The sequence below is a fragment of the Arachis ipaensis genome, chromosome B05, assembly GCF_000816755.2.
Source record: "Arachis ipaensis cultivar K30076 chromosome B05, Araip1.1, whole genome shotgun sequence".
Classification (NCBI taxonomy): Eukaryota; Viridiplantae; Streptophyta; class Magnoliopsida; order Fabales; family Fabaceae; genus Arachis; species Arachis ipaensis.
This window is the reverse complement of record NC_029789.2, coordinates 106,452,324-106,473,379: the sequence shown is the minus strand read 5'-3', so window position 1 is coordinate 106,473,379 and position 21,056 is coordinate 106,452,324. Positions and strand designations below refer to the sequence as shown.

At 38.0% G+C, this 21,056-nt stretch overlaps 1 protein-coding gene across 1 annotated transcript in view; it reads left to right on the top strand.

Annotated features, from left to right (window-relative positions):
* Positions 1-21,056, top strand: part of LOC107643802 (importin-9) — a gene marked incomplete in the record, with an annotated part of 32,948 nt that overhangs the window by 457 nt on the left and 11,435 nt on the right. Inside the window, 13 exon segments of the mRNA XM_016347553.2 lie at positions 3,672-3,733; positions 4,026-4,118; positions 4,334-4,505; positions 4,898-5,013; positions 6,389-6,475; positions 6,572-6,688; positions 6,778-6,841; positions 6,924-7,066; positions 8,057-8,104; positions 8,209-8,277; positions 9,521-9,596; positions 20,232-20,362; positions 20,905-20,964. Of these exon segments, the coding sequence (XP_016203039.1) occupies positions 3,672-3,733; positions 4,026-4,118; positions 4,334-4,505; positions 4,898-5,013; positions 6,389-6,475; positions 6,572-6,688; positions 6,778-6,841; positions 6,924-7,066; positions 8,057-8,104; positions 8,209-8,277; positions 9,521-9,596; positions 20,232-20,362; positions 20,905-20,964 (1,238 nt within the window).

Below are 21,056 nucleotides of genomic sequence, written 5' to 3'. Positions count from 1 at the left end.
CACCCATGTCATTGGACATAGCTTTATGTGGTTATTGAACCTGCAAGTTATCATTAGCGTTAATTCTTTTAAGCCCCAAGTATCTAAGTAAAGGATTTGACTTTAGAGGGAGCTTCCAACTTCTGGATGGGTTTATCCAGGTAGAAAGAGGTTGTGTATAAGGAGTGAGTTAGAATCTGGAAATAAAGTCTACAACTAAACATGCCAATATCTCAATTCTGAAGTGACTATAAACTTTTATTAGGGGTAGAAGACAGAGGATATTCATAATTAAGCAGACCTGAAGGAGTGACTAACTCAGAGGATCGTGAGTTTATTGTTTGAATTTACCAAAGTTTCTACTCACTATGTTCAAAAGTTTTTGGACACATGTAGAAGAAGCAAAGATTGTGTGGCTGTTCACAGTTTTTGCAGTGCTATGGTGTATTTGGTTGGAAATACTATGTTTAGGGTTTTTGGTTTATTATTATTATTATGATGATGACGATGCTTGCTTTCTTTTGGTGCTCAGTACATGGTCTGTTAGTTAATGGTGATCTGAGTGTTGAGTACAAGTGGGGTTGGCAAAATGCCTCTAGTACTGGAATCATCAGGCATGTTAACAACAATAAGATTTATATTAGTGAAAGAGTGAAAAAATTTGAGAGAGAAGCAAACATGATCTATTTCACTTGTGTTCACTACCCAGGCACCAGAACTTTTTCTTGTTAATTGAGAGGGATACAGCAAGGAGAGAACCTTGTGTGGTTTTTAGATTTTTGAGCTTGATGGAGTGGAGATCTGATTGATTGTTGGATTGGTTGGGTGGACTGTTGTAGGAGTGACATCAGTGCATTCCTTTAGTCATTGGTTAGGCTACAATATAGACTCTCACTGTCTTTAACACTAGCATTGGGTGAGTCGTTGGATTCATCATTCTCGTTAGTGAACATTGTTGATAGTCCTAGTCTCTGTCTTTTGCACGTGGAGGAAGGCCATGTTTCTTGTAACATGTGTCTACTATGTGCCCCGTTCTTCTACAACAGGAACAATGTTTGGTGCTATGGTCTCGTACTTGGCCTCTACCTCTACCTACCATGTCCCATCTTCCCCTGCTTCTGCCCCTAATGCTATTTGTTCCTTGAGTTGCGACATATAAAATCTTGGGTCTATCAGTTAAGGGATTGATTTGGCGTTCTTGCTGGGTGAGTATAGCAAATATTGTATCAATTTCAGGGAGGGGTTTTAGTCACCAAATTGATCATTGAGGCCTTGAAGGAATCTTGTTGTATAGTCTTCATTTCTATAGGTTCTCATCAATCCTAATCCACAATTGCATATGTTGGAGCAACTAGTTCACAGGCAATTGGTCTGAAATTATGAATTTCTTCCCAAAGTCCCTTCACCTTTGTGAAATAGGATGTTATACTGAGGTCACCCTGTCTTGCATTGTACAACTTTTCATACAATTCTGAAACATGATAAAGATCTCCCTGATAATAGTATAATACCTCCTCAAATCACTCCATAAATTTGATGCATCATTCCTTGAAATTACCCTTTGTGATGTCTTAAGAAAGGGACAAGTTAATCCATAACATATATTTTGCAGCGATCCCAGGCATTAAACAGTGGGTCGGATATGTCAGGTTTGGGGAGGGAGCCATCAATGAAAGGAATATTGTTTTTAGACTTCAAGACTAACCAAATTGAATCAGGCCAGGTGGTATAATTATGAGAATTGAAACAAAACAATATCAGAGGATTACCGGGACTTTTGACTAAATGTAGAAAATAGGAACTATTTGGTTCAGTAGTGGGATGCACTGTGATTTGATTCCGTTGAGTTTGGAGATGAGGAAATTGAAGAAGCAATTGAGAGAGAGTGTTGAGATCCACATTTTGAGTACCAATGTTACCAAAATCAGTTTGCTGCACATCCATTGAAGATCAGAATAGAGCACAAACCTCAATTGAGATAGGAATCAAGAATCATGAGCTAAATCTTGAAAGGTTGGATCAATGAATCTTAGGATAGAGTAGATTAAGAACTTCTTTAGAATTCGCTGATTGGAACTGTTACCCGAACCAGATTTGAAATTCTGTAGGATAAAGTAGTTCTCATCAGACTCTTTTGTGTGAGTTTAAGAGAAGAGGAAGAAGCAGGAGATGAGGGGAAGGGACGCCATTGCAATTGGTCATGAATCAAACCTAGCGATGATACCATGTGAAGAGTGGAAGAGAGGAGATATGAGGTGAGAGGAAAAGGGAGAGAGCTTGCAACTAATGGAGAAAGAGAAAGAAGTGAATTGGTGTAAATGGCAAGAAAACTGAATCTATTAGCAAACCTGCTATTTATGGCAAACTATTACAGAATATCTTAACCAACTAACGATCAGCTAAAAATATCTTAACCACTAACTGTCCACCATCTATACATAAACTAACCACTAACTATCTATTTACTTTACACCTCAATTTAGAAGGAAGTAGACTAGAAGATTCAGGTAAGAGTTCGTATTTGGCGGAGACTTTTTGTTGCGAGAGCATCTTCCACCGACAGAAAATGAGTTGGATGCACAGCTGTTTGGTAAACAAGGTTGTAGAGCCTGTTGCTCTTGATGGTGGCGAGTTCTTGATGGCACCGGAGGAGGAAGTTTCGGTCGTGTTGCCTCAAGGACAGTGTAGGTAGCATTCTCGGTGGCGCTTCAGAGATAGGAAGTGGCAGAGCTGATTGCTCCGAGTAGGAATGCATCAGAGTTTCCGTTGAAGTTATGCAATGGAAGCCCTTGATACCATAACAGAAGCTGGAAAGAAGAGAGAATAGAGAGAAAAGGGAGAGAAGATATTTTCTGAATTTGTTGCTTTGAGTTACTAAATTTCAGTTAGCTTATATAGTATTGTAGAGGAGGCTTGTTGAACAAGCTCATCAAGGGTATATTAGGTATTTAACCTGTAAGTTAGATATCCTAATCTACCTAGGAGTTCTGGCTGGTAGAGTCAGTTTCTTAAGTCCTGTCTCTTCTAATGTAATTCGAGAGTTTTCTAGCTTACTCTATTATGTGAGGATGTCTAACCTTGTTGTGCACATTGTCTTATCTTTCAATAAATTTCTTTTCTATTAAAAGAACATGATGCTGGGGATAGATATTAGATTATTAGTAAGGTTTCTGTCTTAATAAGTGGGAATGGATAATAAATTTGGGCGAATACTCTTTTATACATTGAGGACCTGTGGTCCACTGTGCTGTTTGTACCTTGATCATAATATTTCTTCTTTAATTAAATTGAATTACTGTGTTATCTCTTAATTGGGTTGGAAGAATATGGATCAATATTGTATGTAAAATGAGGGAGCTTTATAAATGAGGAATGGTTTATTTTCTGCTCAAAGTCATTTATTCTCTTTTAACTGCTAGTGATGTTTTTCTTATAATTCATATAACTTTTGGCATGTTTTCAAGTTCTTCATGGGCTGATAGTGATAGGAGCAATGCCCGTGGTCATACTAACTTTCATGCTAAGTGCACATAATTTTCTCATTAGTTTTAGGGCAATGAGAATTGGTTCAGTTCTTCTTATATTTCAACTTCTAGCTTGGATATTGCTGTATTTTAATGGTAAATTGCTATGTTGTCTCAATATGGTGTGTGTTGCATTAATTGAAATTGTCAATCTGAATGGCCTTGTAGGATTTGGCAGTGCATTAACAAAAGTTGCTGCAAATAAGGAATTTGCCGTGGGATTGCGTCAGATATCCTTCTTCCTAGTTATCCCGTAATTTTTATTTTCAATTTTCATTTGGAGTTGAAATATTTTCCTGAATCTTTTCTTGTTTTGTGATAAGTTTTTATATCAACTGCTGAAAGTAACATTCATTATGCTACTTTTCATCATTGGTGGCCGTTTTCCTTGTTTTGAAAATTTGAATCTTTCCAATGATTTAAGTAATCAGGACATTCTTTCCTCATGTCAGTTAAATAGTCAACTGTTTCAAAAGAAAGGAAAACAATCTTATGAAATTTGATTACTTAACATTCCTATACTTAGCTGCAGTCCTTCTTAAGCAGTTTGTTAAAAAGCATTGGTATGAGGGTGAGGACTCTTTTGAACCTCCTGTTGTTCCTGACGATGAGAAGGTAAATATATTCTCATTTCCAAAATTATTAAGCTTACTATAAATGGTTGTATGTACTGATATTGTTTCCACTTAGTGGAAAAGACTTGGTTGTTGTTTTCTAAAGATTTTTTGGAATTAAGATTTAGGGTTTATTCATCTGTTGAAGGCCATTTAATGAAATTTTCTACAACTATGCTTGCTTCTCATGCTAGCTACATCATGTTTCATCATCAGGAAATTGTACGCAGAATACTTCTGTTAGCATTGGATGACGGTCATAGGAAAATCTGCACAGCTATTGGTATGGCTGTGGCATCCATTGCAGTGTATGACTGGCCAGAATCATGGCCAGACTTGTTACCAGTTCTGTTAAATTTGATTAACAATCAAACCAACTTAAATGGAGGTATGCATTTTTGTATAACTTGGTGATTGTGGCATTTTATGTGTGTGAACAACTTTTGCGTCAGATGAAACGGGCTCTATTTTCTTGTAGAGACAACATTGGATTAAAAGATCACTTTTTTGTTTTGCCCTTTGGTTTTCTTAGCATGTTGTTACTATGCTTGGATCATTGGCCACCCAGTTCATATACCAATGAAATATGGCATGATGCAGCTTACTAGTTGATTTTCTTTCAATTTCACTTTTTTCTTGTACTGTAAATAAATTTGTGATACCTGTTTGTTTTTTCTTTTGTTATTTTGGGGGGTTTGTTGTTGATTTTGGTGTTACTATGTTTGTGGAATCACTATGTTAATACACTTGCTTTTATCTCCTCACGTAATTTTACTTTAGTGCATGGAGCTATGAGATGCTTGGCTCTTCTTTGTGCGGACTTGGATGATAAAATGGTTCCAACACTAATACCTGCCATGTTCCCAAGTTTGATGACAGTTGTCTCCTCTCCCCAGGTGATTTTCTTAAGTTGCTCTTTGGTGGATTGTTCATTTCAAAATTGATACATGTGACTAATGTTTTGTGCCATACTCTTAAGATGATACTGGGTACGATGGAAATTTCAAACTGAAAATAATAGAGGATGTGGCATCAAAATAATAGAGGATGTCTTTTTTTTTTTTCTTTGCATGGTGTATAGTGTTGATCAATGTCTATCCTCAAGAGAGCAAGAATTGAACCTAAGGATTGAAGCCACATATACTTGTTTCACCTTCACTTCTAATTTATTATTATTTTTCCACCAATTCAATATGATATCAAATGGAACTATCCTCCATGATGTTTACCAACTCATTGCTATTTTCTTTAGGGAAAAAAGGAATTCCTTGTTGAGTATGCTTTGAAAAATTTTCATGCCATCAAAGATCACGAGCTTTACACGAAATAGAGGTCTAATTTCTAATCCTATCCCATAAAACTTGCTTATTTGAAAATCTTTCAGTGAGGGTGGGTAACCTTCAACCAAATACTCCAACTGCTGACATGGATTCCACTAAATCTTTCCTACACCTACAACTAGTAAACCTAATCAAGTTGAAATTGACATAAGTTTGTAGGGCAGATCAAACACTCACCAAAGATGACAAATAAAGTATTACATAAAGAGTCAGCCATAAGCCACTGCAAGGAAAATTTATTCTAAGTTTTCCCTGCACATAACACACACAAAAGAAAATAGCTTTTTGTGGCCTTGCAAAATTTCATTGATATTATTTTGTTGTGCATAGTTGTTCGAATAAGGGATCTGGTCATGGCAGATATTGCTTCTAATGCTGTCTTTCATGAGAGGACTAAACATATTGGTGTATATGATCTATATACTCAAGCTTGATGGGGAGTGTTGAAAGTCAGCATGTAGTTGGTTGTTAGTAGCTTAGCATTTATTAATGTAGTTGGTTGATAGTAGTTTAGCATTTGTGATAGTAGTGATAGATATCTTTATATATACATCTCTTTGGACGAAATGAAAATGCAATGAGTTCTTTCTTCTATTTTCTCTACATTAACAGTAACTTCTAATCTAGGAAAAGAGGGGAGCATATTGGAATGAAATTGACAGGTCTGGTTATAGATAATGGTCCTTTCTGCCTACTGGTATCTTGCATTATTGCATATTAGCTTTGTCAGCTGTAAAAAAATTCATTTTTATTTTATTAGTGCGATTTCCTTTAACCAATGTTGAAATATTTTTACTAATCTAATCTTGTTGATAATTCATTTTCATACTTACCCATGATCAATGAATTCTTGACAAAATAAAATAATATAGAATGGAAATGAGCATTTTTCTGTACGCTGAGCATATTGTATATCTGATTTTGCATTTAGATATATGACATGTACATAAGAAGCAAGGCTCTTTCAATTGTGTATTCTTGCACCTCCGTGTTGGGGACAATGGCTGGTGTATATAAGGTATTTCTTTCAGCTAAGTGACTGAATGATTCTTGTGCATTGTTGGATTAGTGTATTTTTCTTTTAATTATTAATATATCAAGATGTTCTGCTCAGACAGAAACAAGTTCTCTGATTCTTCCTATGATTAAACCATGGATGCAACAATTCTCTTCTATTCTAGAAATTCCAGTCCAACCTGAAAATCCAGACGATTGGAGTGTCAGAATGGAGGTTTGTCTGGTTCTTTCAAAAGTCCTGTTCGTAATTTTTCTTTTTAGTTTTGTAATTAATAATGTGATAAGGAATTTCCCTTGTTCAAGGTTGTGAAATGCTTGAATCAGTTTGTCCAATATTTTTCGAGCCTCATCAAAAGCGAATTTGAGGGTATGTTCTTCTGCTTATTAGTATGCCGAGCCTTTTATTGGTGGTCCTGTAATATTTGTTCTACATCATGCTGGTCTTGTAGTTGTACTGGGACCGTTGTGGAATACATTTATCTCCACTTTGAGAGTATATGAGCAGGCATCGATTGAAGGAGCAGAAGATTCATATGACGGAAGATATGATTCTGACGGCTCAGAGAAAAGCCTTGATTCTTTTGTTATCCAGGTGATAATAAAACAGATAGTTGTTATGTTTATTGTATGATTTTATGATATCAGAATGGACATTCCACTATTGGAGATATTTTTCATGTCAGTCAACTAACTAATTGATTTCCCCTATTATAGGTGGTTTCTTCAATTTCCTTTCCAGTTACTTTATTTTTATGTGTGTCTCTTATTATTGAGTAAATGGGGAACTAGAACCCTATTAAAGATATCCTTGGTTAATCAATCCAAATTTCAGATATCTATTGGTCAGCACCATTTTTGAATTTCTTAATGGCGAAACAATGTGTTTGGATATTTTCTAAAGAGAATTTCAAAATTCAAGGGATTTTATCGAGGGGTTTTGGCTATTAAAAATGAGGAATTTTAATTCCCCCAAAAGAGGAGTTTCTCTCTCTACCTCACTTCAAAATGCATTTATATGCATTAATTAACACTTAAACTGATAAATGATAAAATCAACTATATATTTTATTAATGAAGATAATCTAACTATCTTTTCCAAAACAAAGCATTTTAAAAATACAACTAATATAATTACTTCAACCAAACAAAAAATTTTAAAATTGAAGGGAGTTTAATTACAGAATTTAAATTCCTTTATATTTGAAATACAATGAAATTTAAGAATATTCTATCCAAACGCACCCTAAATTTAATTATCAAAGTTACTCAACAGATTCTGCAGAAGATATTGAAGTTCCTGAAATGACAATGATATTGTTCCCTGTTATTAAATGTAGTGGTTTGATCAACTTATTAGCAGAGAGGGCCGCCTATAGTTTTTGATTTTTATCTTTCCTTAGTTCTTGTAAATGTTTTGCTGAATAATTTGAAAGGATTAAATGTTGTAGTGCTTGGATGTCAAGTAATCAACTGGTTTATTTGAACTGGTTCAGTCAGGTCTACATAGTTTTATATGCTTTTGTTTCCTTGATTTCTCATCATAACTTTTTAACTATATTTTTGGTTCTTAACTTCTATACAGCTGTTTGAACTTCTATTGACCATTGTGGGTAATTCAAGACTAAGCCAGGTTTGGTTTGCAACATTATAAAATGTTATTTTCTGATAATTTTCTCTATTGTGAAGGGTTTTATTTAGTTTTGTTTTTGTTAAATGTGTTTTTCTTTTCTGTAGCTGGTTCTAGAGAATGCCAAAGAATTGGTTTTCCACACTATTGCTTTTCTTCAGATGACTGAACAACAGGTATTACATTTTGAGTCTTTGCATTACTCCTAGTTCATATGCTTTTCTTCCGCTATCTTGCTGGTTGATCCCATGCAATGCCAATGACTTTTTAGTACCTATTTCACTGTATTAGGATGGATGGAAGTCTAATATTTTTGTCTTTTTTTTACCACATGTGCAAGTTGCAACTGCATACATCTTATGGTTTGCATATTTATGCATTTTTGTGTCATATATATGAAAGGGAAAGATCGATGAGAATCTTGTAGTTAGTTTTATCATGCTCATCGTGTGTTGCACCAAGGGGTATTGGATTTATATTTTATATGTTGGAACTGATGAACTGTTGAGTGTTAGAGAAGGGGAGAAAAGACATGAGAATTCTGTGTGTTGAGGTACACAGGGGAGCAAAGTTTATATAGCTTGAAAAAGGGATTCTGTACATAATTACAGGATATACATAATTAACTACCGTGAGATTGGATTAGAAGTGATGTGCAAAGCCCCCTGGTTGTCACATGTAAGTGTCATTGGTTTGATTGTCCCAAATTGGATTTCTGCAAGTTGTTTCAGCCACATAAGCTCGCAGGAGGTTAATGCCATGGGCCAATATTCTTCTTCAGCACTAGATCTTGCACCCACAACATTCTGGTATATGAAAAATGGGTCGCTCGGTGCATGAGGTCCTATGGTTATGAACTCTAGTCTCTAAAGAAGGATAAGATATATGCATCCTTACTTGCCACTAAATCACCGGTGGAGTGTTTCCTCAATTAGGAAGAGTGTTCATTTTGCTACAAAGCAGGACCTATATTTGCGCACTACAACAACAACAAAGTTTTATCCCACTAGATGGGGTTAGCTATATGGATTCAGCGACACCATAGTGGTCTGTTATAAAGCATATGTGTCTAGCCCATTTATACTTGAGTTTCTTTTAATGACTCCTTCGATCTCTCTACCTCTAGCTACAAGGCTATCGAACAAGCCTCATATTTCCTCCTAAAACTTGACCGAGTTATCAATAAATTTCTCTCAACTGATATTGATTGAATGAAATAATAAGAATACGCTGGAGCAATTGTGGATTGTTGGTTTGAGATAGGACATATATTTGGTTTAATTCCTTGACAGATTAAAAATTATGGGTGTATAGTGGCACCATTGGTTCAACCTGTCTTTTCCAAGTTTTCTGGATTTGCATCTTGACTAATAAAAATTAAAAATAATGACACTTAGGATTTGTTCTATCACTTTCTAGGTTCATACATGGACAACAGATGCCAACCAGTTCATTGCTGATGAAGAGGATGCTACTTACAGCTGTCGTATCTCTGGTCAGGAACTCCTTAAAACTTTGTTATTTTATGTTCTTTGAATCTGGTTTTATATTTCAATGATTGACCCCATATGTTTGATCAGTTATGTTCATCGTACTTAGTGATTGATGCATAGGAACACCGGGGTGGGGAGAATTTTATGCAAGTCCCAATAGTTATTAAATGAGGGAAATTGAAAGGTGTGCGAGCTCTTAATGTGCCTAACAAACTGATGAGATGGCAGAGAGGGAATAGAGAGTGGCAATCCTGTGTGATTTTGTAAGGAGATATTATTTTCAAGGGAGTAGGATGGAGGGGGGATATACAAGAATTTGGAATTGGAACTTGTTAGGACCATTAATTAGTTAGGAGTTATTGACTCTAAATAAACAGAAACAATGATTCGTAGGAGACCAGGAGTGGCTGATAATTTGTAACATATTACTTGGCGATTGTTGGAGCTCTTGCACTTCCACAAATTAGTGTTATCCCCCATGGGTTTGGGGTTACCATTGATCCTACAGCAACATTACAATTACTTTCATTTCCTGGTACCTGTTCTAACAAGGCTTAGGAGAAAATCAAGCCTCTTTTTGTCTGTTTTTAAATTCCTCCTGTATTCACTGATATTTCTTAATACGATTCTGCATTCAGAAATACAAGGTCGTTCTCCTTCATATTTTCTATGTGGATACCAGGATCCTATCAATATGATTAGAGAGTATTCAATAGCTTATTCGTCAACTCATTTCTGGATTATTTCTATTAACTGTTTCTATTATTCTGAATCTGATTCACATTTTATCCAATAAAGAATTGAGTGAACAGTAATTTCTTTACATTCTCTCCTTTTTCTCAAAATCACCGAGCCACTCTTCTTAGTGGAGTACCTGAACTTCTCTCTTACCACTATGGACAGAGCAACCATAGGCTGACCTCTGGAGGGTGAGATGCATTGGCCGTCGGTCCGGTTGCCCGAGCCACGTCTCCCCAAATTTCATCACGGGCCTCCACGTGCAGTGTTGTCTTCTGGACCTTTTTTTGACGGTTTAGATCTATCCCACATCCATCAAGGAAAGACAACTCTCCTAGGAAGACCTTTTGAGGATATTAGATGTATTGATTAGTAGCATAAGTTAAAGTTAGTTAGAAATTAAATTAGCTGTACCAGTTAGTTAGAATTAGGGCTCAATTAGTCACAGGCTTGATCAACTTCATTATAGTGCATGTATATAAACCTTCAATTGAGAAGTTCAATAACAGATTCCATTTTTCCCTTCTCTCTGTTCAATATGGTATCAGAAGCAAAGCCTTCTTGAAGCTTCCGTAACCGTCCACTCTCTCTCTCTCTTCCTCTCCCTCTCCTCTCTGCCATTTCTGCATCTTCTTTCCTCGATCTCTTTCTTTCTTCCTCTCTTCTTGGCTCACACGATAGAGATTGATGAGATCTTGCTTGTTTCATCCCTGTTCTTGAATCGAAACAGCAATTTCTGATCAACGAGCCTCGAAGAGAAGACATTCATCGTGCGTGTTCATGGATCCTTCCGTTTCACTGTCTTCGACTGCTTCTTCAGCTTCATCCATGACGATCGATCCATACAATCTCTTTTCGGCTGATCAACCAGGTTTGATCTTAGTCACTCAACAACTCAGTGAGGACAACTACCATTCCTGGAGCCGCGTTATATGAAAAGCCCTCAATGGCAAGAGAAAGCTTGGTTTTATCACAGGTTCTGTTCCTCAACCTGATCCTACCACTAAACCAGAGAAATTTGAAAACTGGCAGTGTGTCAATGATGTAGTGAGCACTTGGATTCTGAACTCTGTTTCAAAAGAGATAGCCACTTCACTGGTGTATACAAATTCGGCTGCTGAACTTTGGAATGATTTGAAAGACCGATTTCAGCATGGCAATGTCCCTCGTGTTTTCGAGTTAAAATGTGATTTGATGAATCTCCGCTAAGGCACGATGACCATCTCACAATACTTTACCAAGATCAAAGTTCTTTGGGAGGAATTGAACTCCTACAGACCCGTACAATGCAACTGTGGTGATGCTCAAGCTATGCAAGAATTTCTTCAAGCAGAATACGTCCATTGCTTCTTGATGGGACTAGACGAGTCTTACTCTCAAATTCGGGGCCAAATCCTACTCATGGAACCTCTGCCTGCGATTAACAAGTTGCTATCTTTGGTGACTCAAGAAGAGAAACATCGAGCATTAGGAGCTTCCTTGAATTCACTGCCACAACCTCAGGTCGCTTTCCTCGCCCGCAATCCTCATGCCACTCAGCCTCAAGGTCGTGGCCGAGGCACACTCAAGAAAGATCGTCCTCTCTGCTCTCATTGTGGCCTTCTTGGGCACACAATCGATAAGTGCTATAAGCTCCACGAGTTCCCACCAAATTTTGGCAAAGGGAGAGGCACGAGGCCATCCGTGCACAATGTGTCTGTCAATTTGGAACCGTCAACACCTGCCACTCCCAACCTGACTTCTGCTCTAGTTCAACAACTCTTGTCCTTACTCAACCATCACCAAATTCAGGAAATTCCAACTCCTGAATCCACAGGCGTCGCAACCCCAGTAGGTATTGTTCTCAACACATCCATGTTAAGGTCAAATTTACCCAATAATGCTTGGATCTTGGATAGTGGAGCCACTATACATATTGCTTGTGATTTATCACTTTTTGAGTCCATTCATACCTCTAAGAATTTTTCAGTTTCTTTACCAAATGGTGACATTTTTTCTGCGAATTTCATAGGGTCAGTTTTCATCAATAACAATATTACACTCCACAATGTGCTTTATGTGCCTGAATTGGAGTCAATTTACTATCAGTGTCCGCCTTACTTTCCAATTCTTCACTCACTGTGACTATTGGATACACTCTGTTATTCAGGACAACAAGTGTTCGAAGAAGATTGGGAAGGGTAGCCTGCAGCAGGGACTTTATATCCTGAAAGCCGACACCCCAACCAAGTCATCATCATATGGTTCCTCAGATCCTTATGTTCTACTCAGTCTAATCCGGCCTTTCATACTAGTTTTAATCAAATAAATTTGTGCAAATCCCAATTATGGCATGCACGTTTAGGACATGCTCCTTCTAGTGTTTTACAACATTTAGATAACATCTTGCAATCACCAAATAAGTCAGCCCATCACACTTGTGAAGTTTGTCTCTTAGCGAAATTCAAAAGACTTCCTTTTGAATCACATAATAACATGTCCTCCAATGCTTTTGACCTTATACATTGCGATGTTTGGGGACCTTACCATATCCCAACTTATAATGGAAAACGTTTCTTCTTGACAATTGTTGATGATGCATCTCGCAACTCTCATGTCCTTATCGTCCGCAACAGAAAGCCGTTGTGGAACGCAAGCATCAACACCTTTTGAATGTTGCAAGAGCATTACTTTTCCAATCCAAAGTGCCCATTTCCTTTTGGGGTGAATGCATCATCACTGCTGCCTTCATTATCAACCGAACTCCCAGCAAACTTCTACATTTCAAGTCACCATTTGAACTCCTTTTTGGCAAGACACCCAACTATGATTCCTTGAGAAGTTTTGGATGACTTACCTATGCAGCAACTACTCCCAATTCTAGGACTAAATTTTGCCCAAGAGCTGACCTATTGGCTATAAAGGATATAAACTTTACATTCTGCGCACCAAACAGTTCTTCATATCTAGAGACATTGTATTTCATGAAAACATCATGCCCTTTAGTCAATCCCCTCATCTTCAATCCAACACAGTTTCATGACTTTGCACTACCTAAGCCTATTCTAGATCCTATTCCATCACATTTACCACCTTCGCCTCACACCAATTCCACATCCGCACCCCATTCTCCAAGCTTTTCTTCCATTGTCCCCAACACTCGGCCTCAGCCACCACCATTACGCCAATCTACCCGACACACTCAGCCACCATCATATCTAAATGACTATGTGTACCATACCTCAACACGATATCCTCTCACTAACCATCTGAGTACTCACAAGCTCAGCTCTAAATATCACAACTCCATTGCTCAGTTGGACATCATTCCTGAACCTCAGTTCTATCACCAAGCTGTCAAGTTCAAAGAGTGGCGGCAGGCCATGCAAGAAGAGCTAGACGCCCTCGAAGCCAATAACACTTGGGTCTTGGTCGAATTACCCAAAGCCAAACGTGCAATCGGGTGCCGGTGGGTGTACAAAGCCAAATTAAAGGCTGATGGTACACTGGAGCGCTATGAGGCACGCCTCGTCGCCAAAGGCTACACTCAACAAGCCGGGATTGACTTTCGGGATACCTTTAGCCCGGTCGCAAAAATCACCACAGTAAGGACTCTCCTCACCATTGCTACTGTCAAGAATTGGAGTCTTCTCCAATTAGATATCAACAATGTGTTTCTCAACGGCGAATTAGATGAAGAAGTTTACACGGAGTTACCCTTGGGCCATCCTCAACGGAAAGGGGGATTAGTTTGCAAGCTCACAAGGTCCTTGTATGGTCTAAGGCAAGCTTCACGGCAATGGTTTACCAAATTCTGCAACACTCTCCTCAGCCACGGGTTCCCACAATGCAAACAGGATTACACTCTATTTGCTTTGGGAGAAGGCGATGCGACTACTTTCCTCATTGTTTATGTGGATGATATCATCATTGCTGCCCCCAAGCAAGAGATGGTTGACAACGTTAAGCTGAAACACCAATCAATTTTCAAGCTCAAAATCTTGGGTGACCTCAAGTTTTTTCTGGGTTTGGAACTTGCACACTCTAAAGCTAGCATCGTGCTTACTCAAAGAAAGTATGTGTTGTCGTTATTGGAAGAGACAGGTTACTGAGGATATAAGCCTGCCACCACGCCTATGGATGCAAATCTGAAACTTCGAGCTGGTAAAGGCGTTCTCGTACCTGACCCGTCCAACTATAGAAGACTGATTGGCCGCCTCATGTATTTAACAATTTCCAGGCCAGACATTACCTTCGCAGTAGTGAAATTGGCCCGGTTTATGTCCGATCCGCGCCCCTTCCCCATTGAATGCCACTCATCAGGTCCACGTTACTTGAAAGCTGCACCGGGACAAGGGCTCCTTTTCTCCTCTAAGTCCAAATTCAATCTCGCAATGTACACTGATGCGGACTGGGGGGGCTGTTTAGATACGAGGCGATCCACCACTGGGTATTGCACTTTTTTGGGTGATTCTCTGATATCGTGGAAGAGTAAGAAACAAGATGTAGTTTCCAGAAGCTCGATCGAGGTTGAATATCGGCCGTTGGCAAATGCTGCTTGTGAGGTCCTTTCGCTTGTTGCTTTGCTAAAATTCATGCACGATGAGGTCCATTCAACCATGGTTTTTTGCGACAACATATCGGCTATTCAGATGTCTACCAATCTGTTATATGAAAGGTCCAAACATATTGAAATCGGCTGCCACTTTACTCGAGAGAAAGTCGCTTCTGGAATTATCAAGCTGGTGCACATTCCAAGCAAGCATCAACTTGCAGATATTCTCACCAAAGCACTCTTTGCACCTTAGTTTCAGTTTCTCATGGCCAAGTTAGGAACATACAACATGTATGCTCCAACTTGAGAGGGGATATTAGATGTATTGATTAGTAGCATAAGTTAAAGTTATTTAGAAATTAAATTAGCTGTACCAGTTAGTTAGAATTAGTGCTCAATTAGTCACAGGCTTGATCAACTTCATTATAGTGCATGTATGTAAACCTTCAATTGAGAAGTTCAATAATAGATTCCATTTTTCCCTTCTCTCTGTTCAATAGAGGAAGATGAAATTAGCTAGTTATTTGGTGTATGGACAAAGACAAGCCACTTGGTTCAGATGGTTTAACTGCAACATTTTTTTACGGCGGCTGGGGTATCTTTAAAGATCTTCTCAAGGTGTTTGATGAACTTCATAGGAATGGAAAGATTGGTGTTAACATTACTTCTACTTTCATCACTCTGATTCCTAAGATAGACAAGTCAATTAGAGTCAAAGATTCTAGAACTATAACGCTAGTCACTGGTTTGTATAAGATCATCACAAAGGTCCTTTCAATCCTCGTGTGAAGTTTGTGGGACAACCATTTCGAAAAGTCAACGTGCTTTTGTAGCAGGTAGATTTTGGATGTAGCTTTGATTGCTAACGAGGTGGTCTCTGGTATGAAAAAGTGAGCGAGAGTGTTTAGTGTTTAAATTAGATTTTGAGAAGCTTATGATAGGGTCAAATGGGGTTTCTGGATAAGGTGTTAAGGGAAAAGGATTTGGTTTTAAATGGAGAAACTGGATTTTAGCCTACCTTGCTACAAGTACCTTCTCAGCTCAGTCATGGTTAATGATGAGCCAAAGTCATGGTTCGATGGTGAGAGGAGTTTGAGGCAAGGTGACTATCTATTTTCCTTCTTATTCAATTTAGCGGTTAACTTTACCTATGCTACACCTGCGGTATATAGCCGGTTCCAAGTTTGGATAAAGGAGGAGGAGGGTTGTGTTAGGCCTTCGACAGCCAACATAAAAACTTAGTCAAATCTTCATGATATGGATCAAAAATATTATTACGCTAAAGTTAGGTTGTTGCCCAGAAGCAACGTGCTGTATGGCTCGCGTATCGCGTACAGTGTCAAATGAGAAAAACTCGCTGCATCGGTGTCCTGGTGTAGTGTTAAATGAGTAAGGGTTCCTGTGTTTTCGTGAACGGATGAGGGTAAATAAGTTAGTTTACAAAGAAAAAGATTAAGGTAAAGGTCGGAGCGAGAGAAGGTTGAGATTTGGGACATGGAATATAGATACTCTAACAGGAAAATCCATGGAGGTAGTGGATACCATGACAAGGAAAAAGATAAACATCCTGTGCCTACAAGAAACAAAATGGGTCAGCCCGAAGACAAGAGAGTTCTTCGAGTTCAAAATTTGGTATACAGGAACGGTGAAGAATAGGAATCAGGTAGGTATTATCGCGGATAAGCAGTGGAAGAAGGACGTAGTGGATATTAAGAGGGTGTGTAATTGGATAATCTCTATCAAATTTGTGGTGGAAGGATGTACTTTTCATGTGATTAGCGATTAGGCACTGCACGTGGATTTGGACAAGCAACACAAGATGATGTTTTGGGAGGATCTAGAGATTTTCTTAGGAGGAGATTTAAATGGCCATGTTGTTGGAAGAGAAGTAATTGGGTATGGAAGTATTCGCGGAAGCCATGGTTTCGGGGTGGCCAATATCGAGGGTAAGACTATGTTGGACTTTTCCTCAACCTTTGACCTTCTCATCGCAAATACATGTTTTAAAAAGAGAGACGAATATCGTATAACCTATAGGAATAGCATGACAAGCTCTCAAATCGACTTCTTGTTGAGGAGAGTCGACCGAAAATTTTGCATTAATTGTAAAATTATTATGGGAGAGAGTTTAACACAACATAGGATGCTCGTCATGGATTTTCGCGTTGAGCAAAAGTTGAGGAAAAGACAATACGAAGAACTCAAGGACGAGGTGGTGGTGGATGAAATGTGAGAAACAAAGAAGCTTTCTAAGATGGGTAGAAGAAGAGGCAAAGTGGGAAGGGAATGGAAACGCAGAGAAGATGTGGAGGGAGATGGTAGAAGTTATTAGAAGAATAGTAAAAGAAAATTTTGGTGAAGTTAGAGGGATATGACCAAGAGACAAGAAGTCCTGGTGGTGGAATGCGTGTATAAAGGAAAAGATAAATGCAAAAAGCAGTGCTTTAAAGAATGGTCTTTGTGCCGTAATGCAGATAATTGAAAAATATATAAGGCGGCTAAGAAAGAGACAAGTGGCTGTAAGTGAAGTAAGAACTAGAGCATATGAGAGTCTCTACTAGTATTTAGGCACGAAGGAAGGAGAAAAATGTATATATAGAATCGCAAAGAGTCGTGAAAGAAGAACGAGAGATTTGGATCAAGTTAAGTGCATAAAGGATAAAGACGGAGAGGTTTTGGCTCAAGATGAAAAGATTAGTGAAAGGTAGAAGAACTACTTCTACAAGTTATTTAATAAAGGACAGAAGACTCTTTCGAGCATTGGTCGGTTATACACGAGGGAAGAAGATTAAAACTTCGACTATTATTAAAGGATTCGAGAATTCGAGGCAAAAGAGGCTCTAACGCAAATGAAAAATGGCAGGTAGTAAGACCCGATAATATTTCGATTGAAGTTTGGAAGGGGCTAGGAGAGAAAGGTATCAGTTAGTTAACCAAGCTTTTTAATGAGATTTTAAGGTAAAAAAAGATATCAGATGAGTGGAGAAAGAGCACATTAGTATCTATCTACAAGAGTAAGGAAGATATACAGAGTTGCGAAAATTATAGAAAGATCAAACTCATGAGTCATACCATGAAGTTATGAGGAAAGGTGATAGAACGGAGGCTGAGCTAAGAAACACAATTAACAGAGAACCAATTTGACTTAATGCCAGGCAGATCCACCCCTGAAGCTACATACCTGTTAAGAAGGATGATGTAGAGGTATCAGTAATAAAAGGGATCTACATATGATATTTATTGATTTGGAAAAAGCGTACGATAGGGTGCTAAGGGAGGTCTTATGGAAGGTTTTGGAAAGGAAGAGAGCAAGGATCACATATTCGTGCAATTAAAGACATGTATGATGGGGCTACAACTAGTGTGAAGACTCAAGGTGGTGTGATAGAAGAATTTTCTATTGGTATAGGATTACACCAGGGATCATCTTTAAGTCTATATCTTTTCACATTAGTCTTAATAGTACGCATAGAGCATATCCAAGAGCTTGTGCCATGATGCATGTTTTTTGTCGATATTGTTTTTATGGGAGAGTCAGAGAAGCTCTAGAAGTGTATGGTCTGCACATGAGTTGTAGTAAGACAAAATATACGGAATGTAAGTTCGGCCGCTGAAGGGAAAACTCTAATATAGAGGTGAAGATTGGAGAAAACATCGTACGGAAAGTTAAAAGTATCTTGGGTGCATCATATAGGATAATGGAGAGATTGAACAAGGATCCAAGCAGGTTGGTCAAAATGGCAGAGTGCGTCTGGTTTTATGTGACAAAAAAATACCTCTAAAATTTAAAGGTAAATTCTATCGCCCTACGATAGACCGGCTATGCTTTATGATATAGAGTGTTAGGCGGTCAAAGAAGAGCACGAATATAAGTTAAGTGTGATAGAGATGAAGATGTTGAGATGGATGAGTGGTTCTACGTGATTGGTTAGAATAAGGAACGAAGAGATAAGAGAGAGTTAGAGTAGCACCTATTGTAGAAAAAATGGTAGAATCGTGTCTCAAGTGGTTTGAACGTGAGAAGAAGACCGACAGAGCACCCAGTCAAGAGGATGGATGAGATGGAAGATGGACAAGGGGTGAAAGGCAGAAGAAAACCTAGGAAGACCATCCATGAGGTAGTCAAACAAGATCTACGTGTAAACGGTCTTTCTGTAGACATGATACATGATAAAGTTCAATGACGTCTTTAAATCCATGTAACCGACCCTACCTAGTGGGACAAGGCTTTGTTGTTGTTGTTGTATTCAGTTTAGTGGTTGATGTATATAATTAGTTGATCATTAGAGCAGGGAGGAGGGGGCTTGTTAAGAGTAGGATCCATAGGGAGTGCAATTTCTCATTTTCAGTTTGCGGATGATACCATTGTTTTCTTGGAAAAATGATAAGGAGAGCTTCTCTAATGCGCTCTCCATCTTTAATGTTTTCCAGCTATCCTCTGGTTTAACAATCGATATGGTTAAAAATGGCTTAGTGGGGATTAATATTGACCCAACTTATCTCTTTGACATAGCATCTTTGGCTGGATGTCAAATTCTAAAATGGCCTCTTGTTTATTTGGGTGTTCCTTTAGGTGGGAGTCTTACTTGAACCTCTTTCTGGGATCCTATTGTGAAGAAGATTTCTAAGTATCAAGTTTGGAAAAGGAGCATATTTCTTACTAGGAGGAAGGATCACTTCTATTCGGTTCTGCTTATCAAGTATCTCTCTTTATTTCCTATCTTTGTTTTGTATACCGAAGGAAGTGCCTAAAACCATTGAGAAAATAATGAGGAACTTCTTTTGATCTGGTGCTATGGATTTCACATTGGATCATCTGGTGAGTTGGGAGATTTTCTGTCTACCAAATAAACAAGGAGGACTGGGTTTTTGATAATATTGTATTAAAAAGAAAAAATTAGCTTGGCAACAAAATGGTAATGATTTTTTCCTGTAGAACCACATTCTCTTTGGCATAAAGTTATTAGAAACAAGTATGGCTTGAACAGAAATTGATGGGATTCAAATCTTGCTTCACATGCTGCTCGCTCTAGCCCTTGGAAATTTATTTCTAGTGGTTATGTTACTTTCATACTTTTGCTTTCCTCAAAAATAGGGGATGGATCTCGCTTTCTTTTAGGGGAAGATCATTGGCTAGGTGATGCTCCTTTTAACTTGTCTTTTCCATTTTACATAACGTTCCTATTAGGGATTTCTATTCAATACAGGGTCTTCCTATTCTTGGAATTTTCACTTTTTTAGAGATCTTAGTGATAGAGAGTCCATGGAGTTGGGAAATCTTTTAGGTCTGCTTGAAAATGCCCCTTTTAGGAAATCATTTATCTTCCTTGTTTCAGGAGATTTATTTGAATGTTGGTTCTTTCAGGTGTGCTTTTATTGGATGAGATAATAAGTTCTTTTGGTGCTGAAGGATATCTGGCCATCGAAGATGCTGCAAAACGGTGGTTCACTGAGTCGCAAACAAGAAAAATGTCTGGGACTGCAAGCTGGTGGAGGGTATAGATAAAATTTTGGTTTCCTTTGTTCTTTGAATAATCTCTAGCATGTCTGAGAGAGAATATAGTTGTGAAATTTGAATAACCTACAGTATTTAGAATATTCCGAGTCTCAAACAAGAAAAATGTCTGGCATTGCAAGCTGGTGAGGGGTATAGATAAAAATTTGGTTTTCCTGGGTCTTTGAATAATCTATTATGTTTGATAGAGAATATAATTTGTGAAATTTGATTTGTCTTCTGACGTTTGTTACTTTAGAATATTGCTAGCTCTGAATTCTTTTTTTATTCTTTGATTTTCAGTCTGCAACTCTTTCCTTGCTTTGAGTTCTATTCATCTCGTTGAAAGCTTGAAAGATCTATTCTGTTATTCTTAGCCATTTTATGCATGCTCGTGGTTATTGAAAAGGCTGAGCCATTTGCAATGTTTATGATATGGCATACTGATTTGGCTTATTTGTTAATGATATTCAGGTTGTTACTTCTCACTTTTGATTATAATTTCTAAATCCTAACCATGTCACAACAAATTTTCTTTTGGCAGTTAAGAGAAGCTACGCTTTTTGCCTTATCATCTCTTTCAGAACAACTGCTTGAGACAGAGGTCTTGGAATTTTGAATTCAATTGTTAATTCTTTTTCCAGTGACATTATTTTGCTTTGCAATTTGATGTTTTTTTTTTTTTTTTTTTTTTTT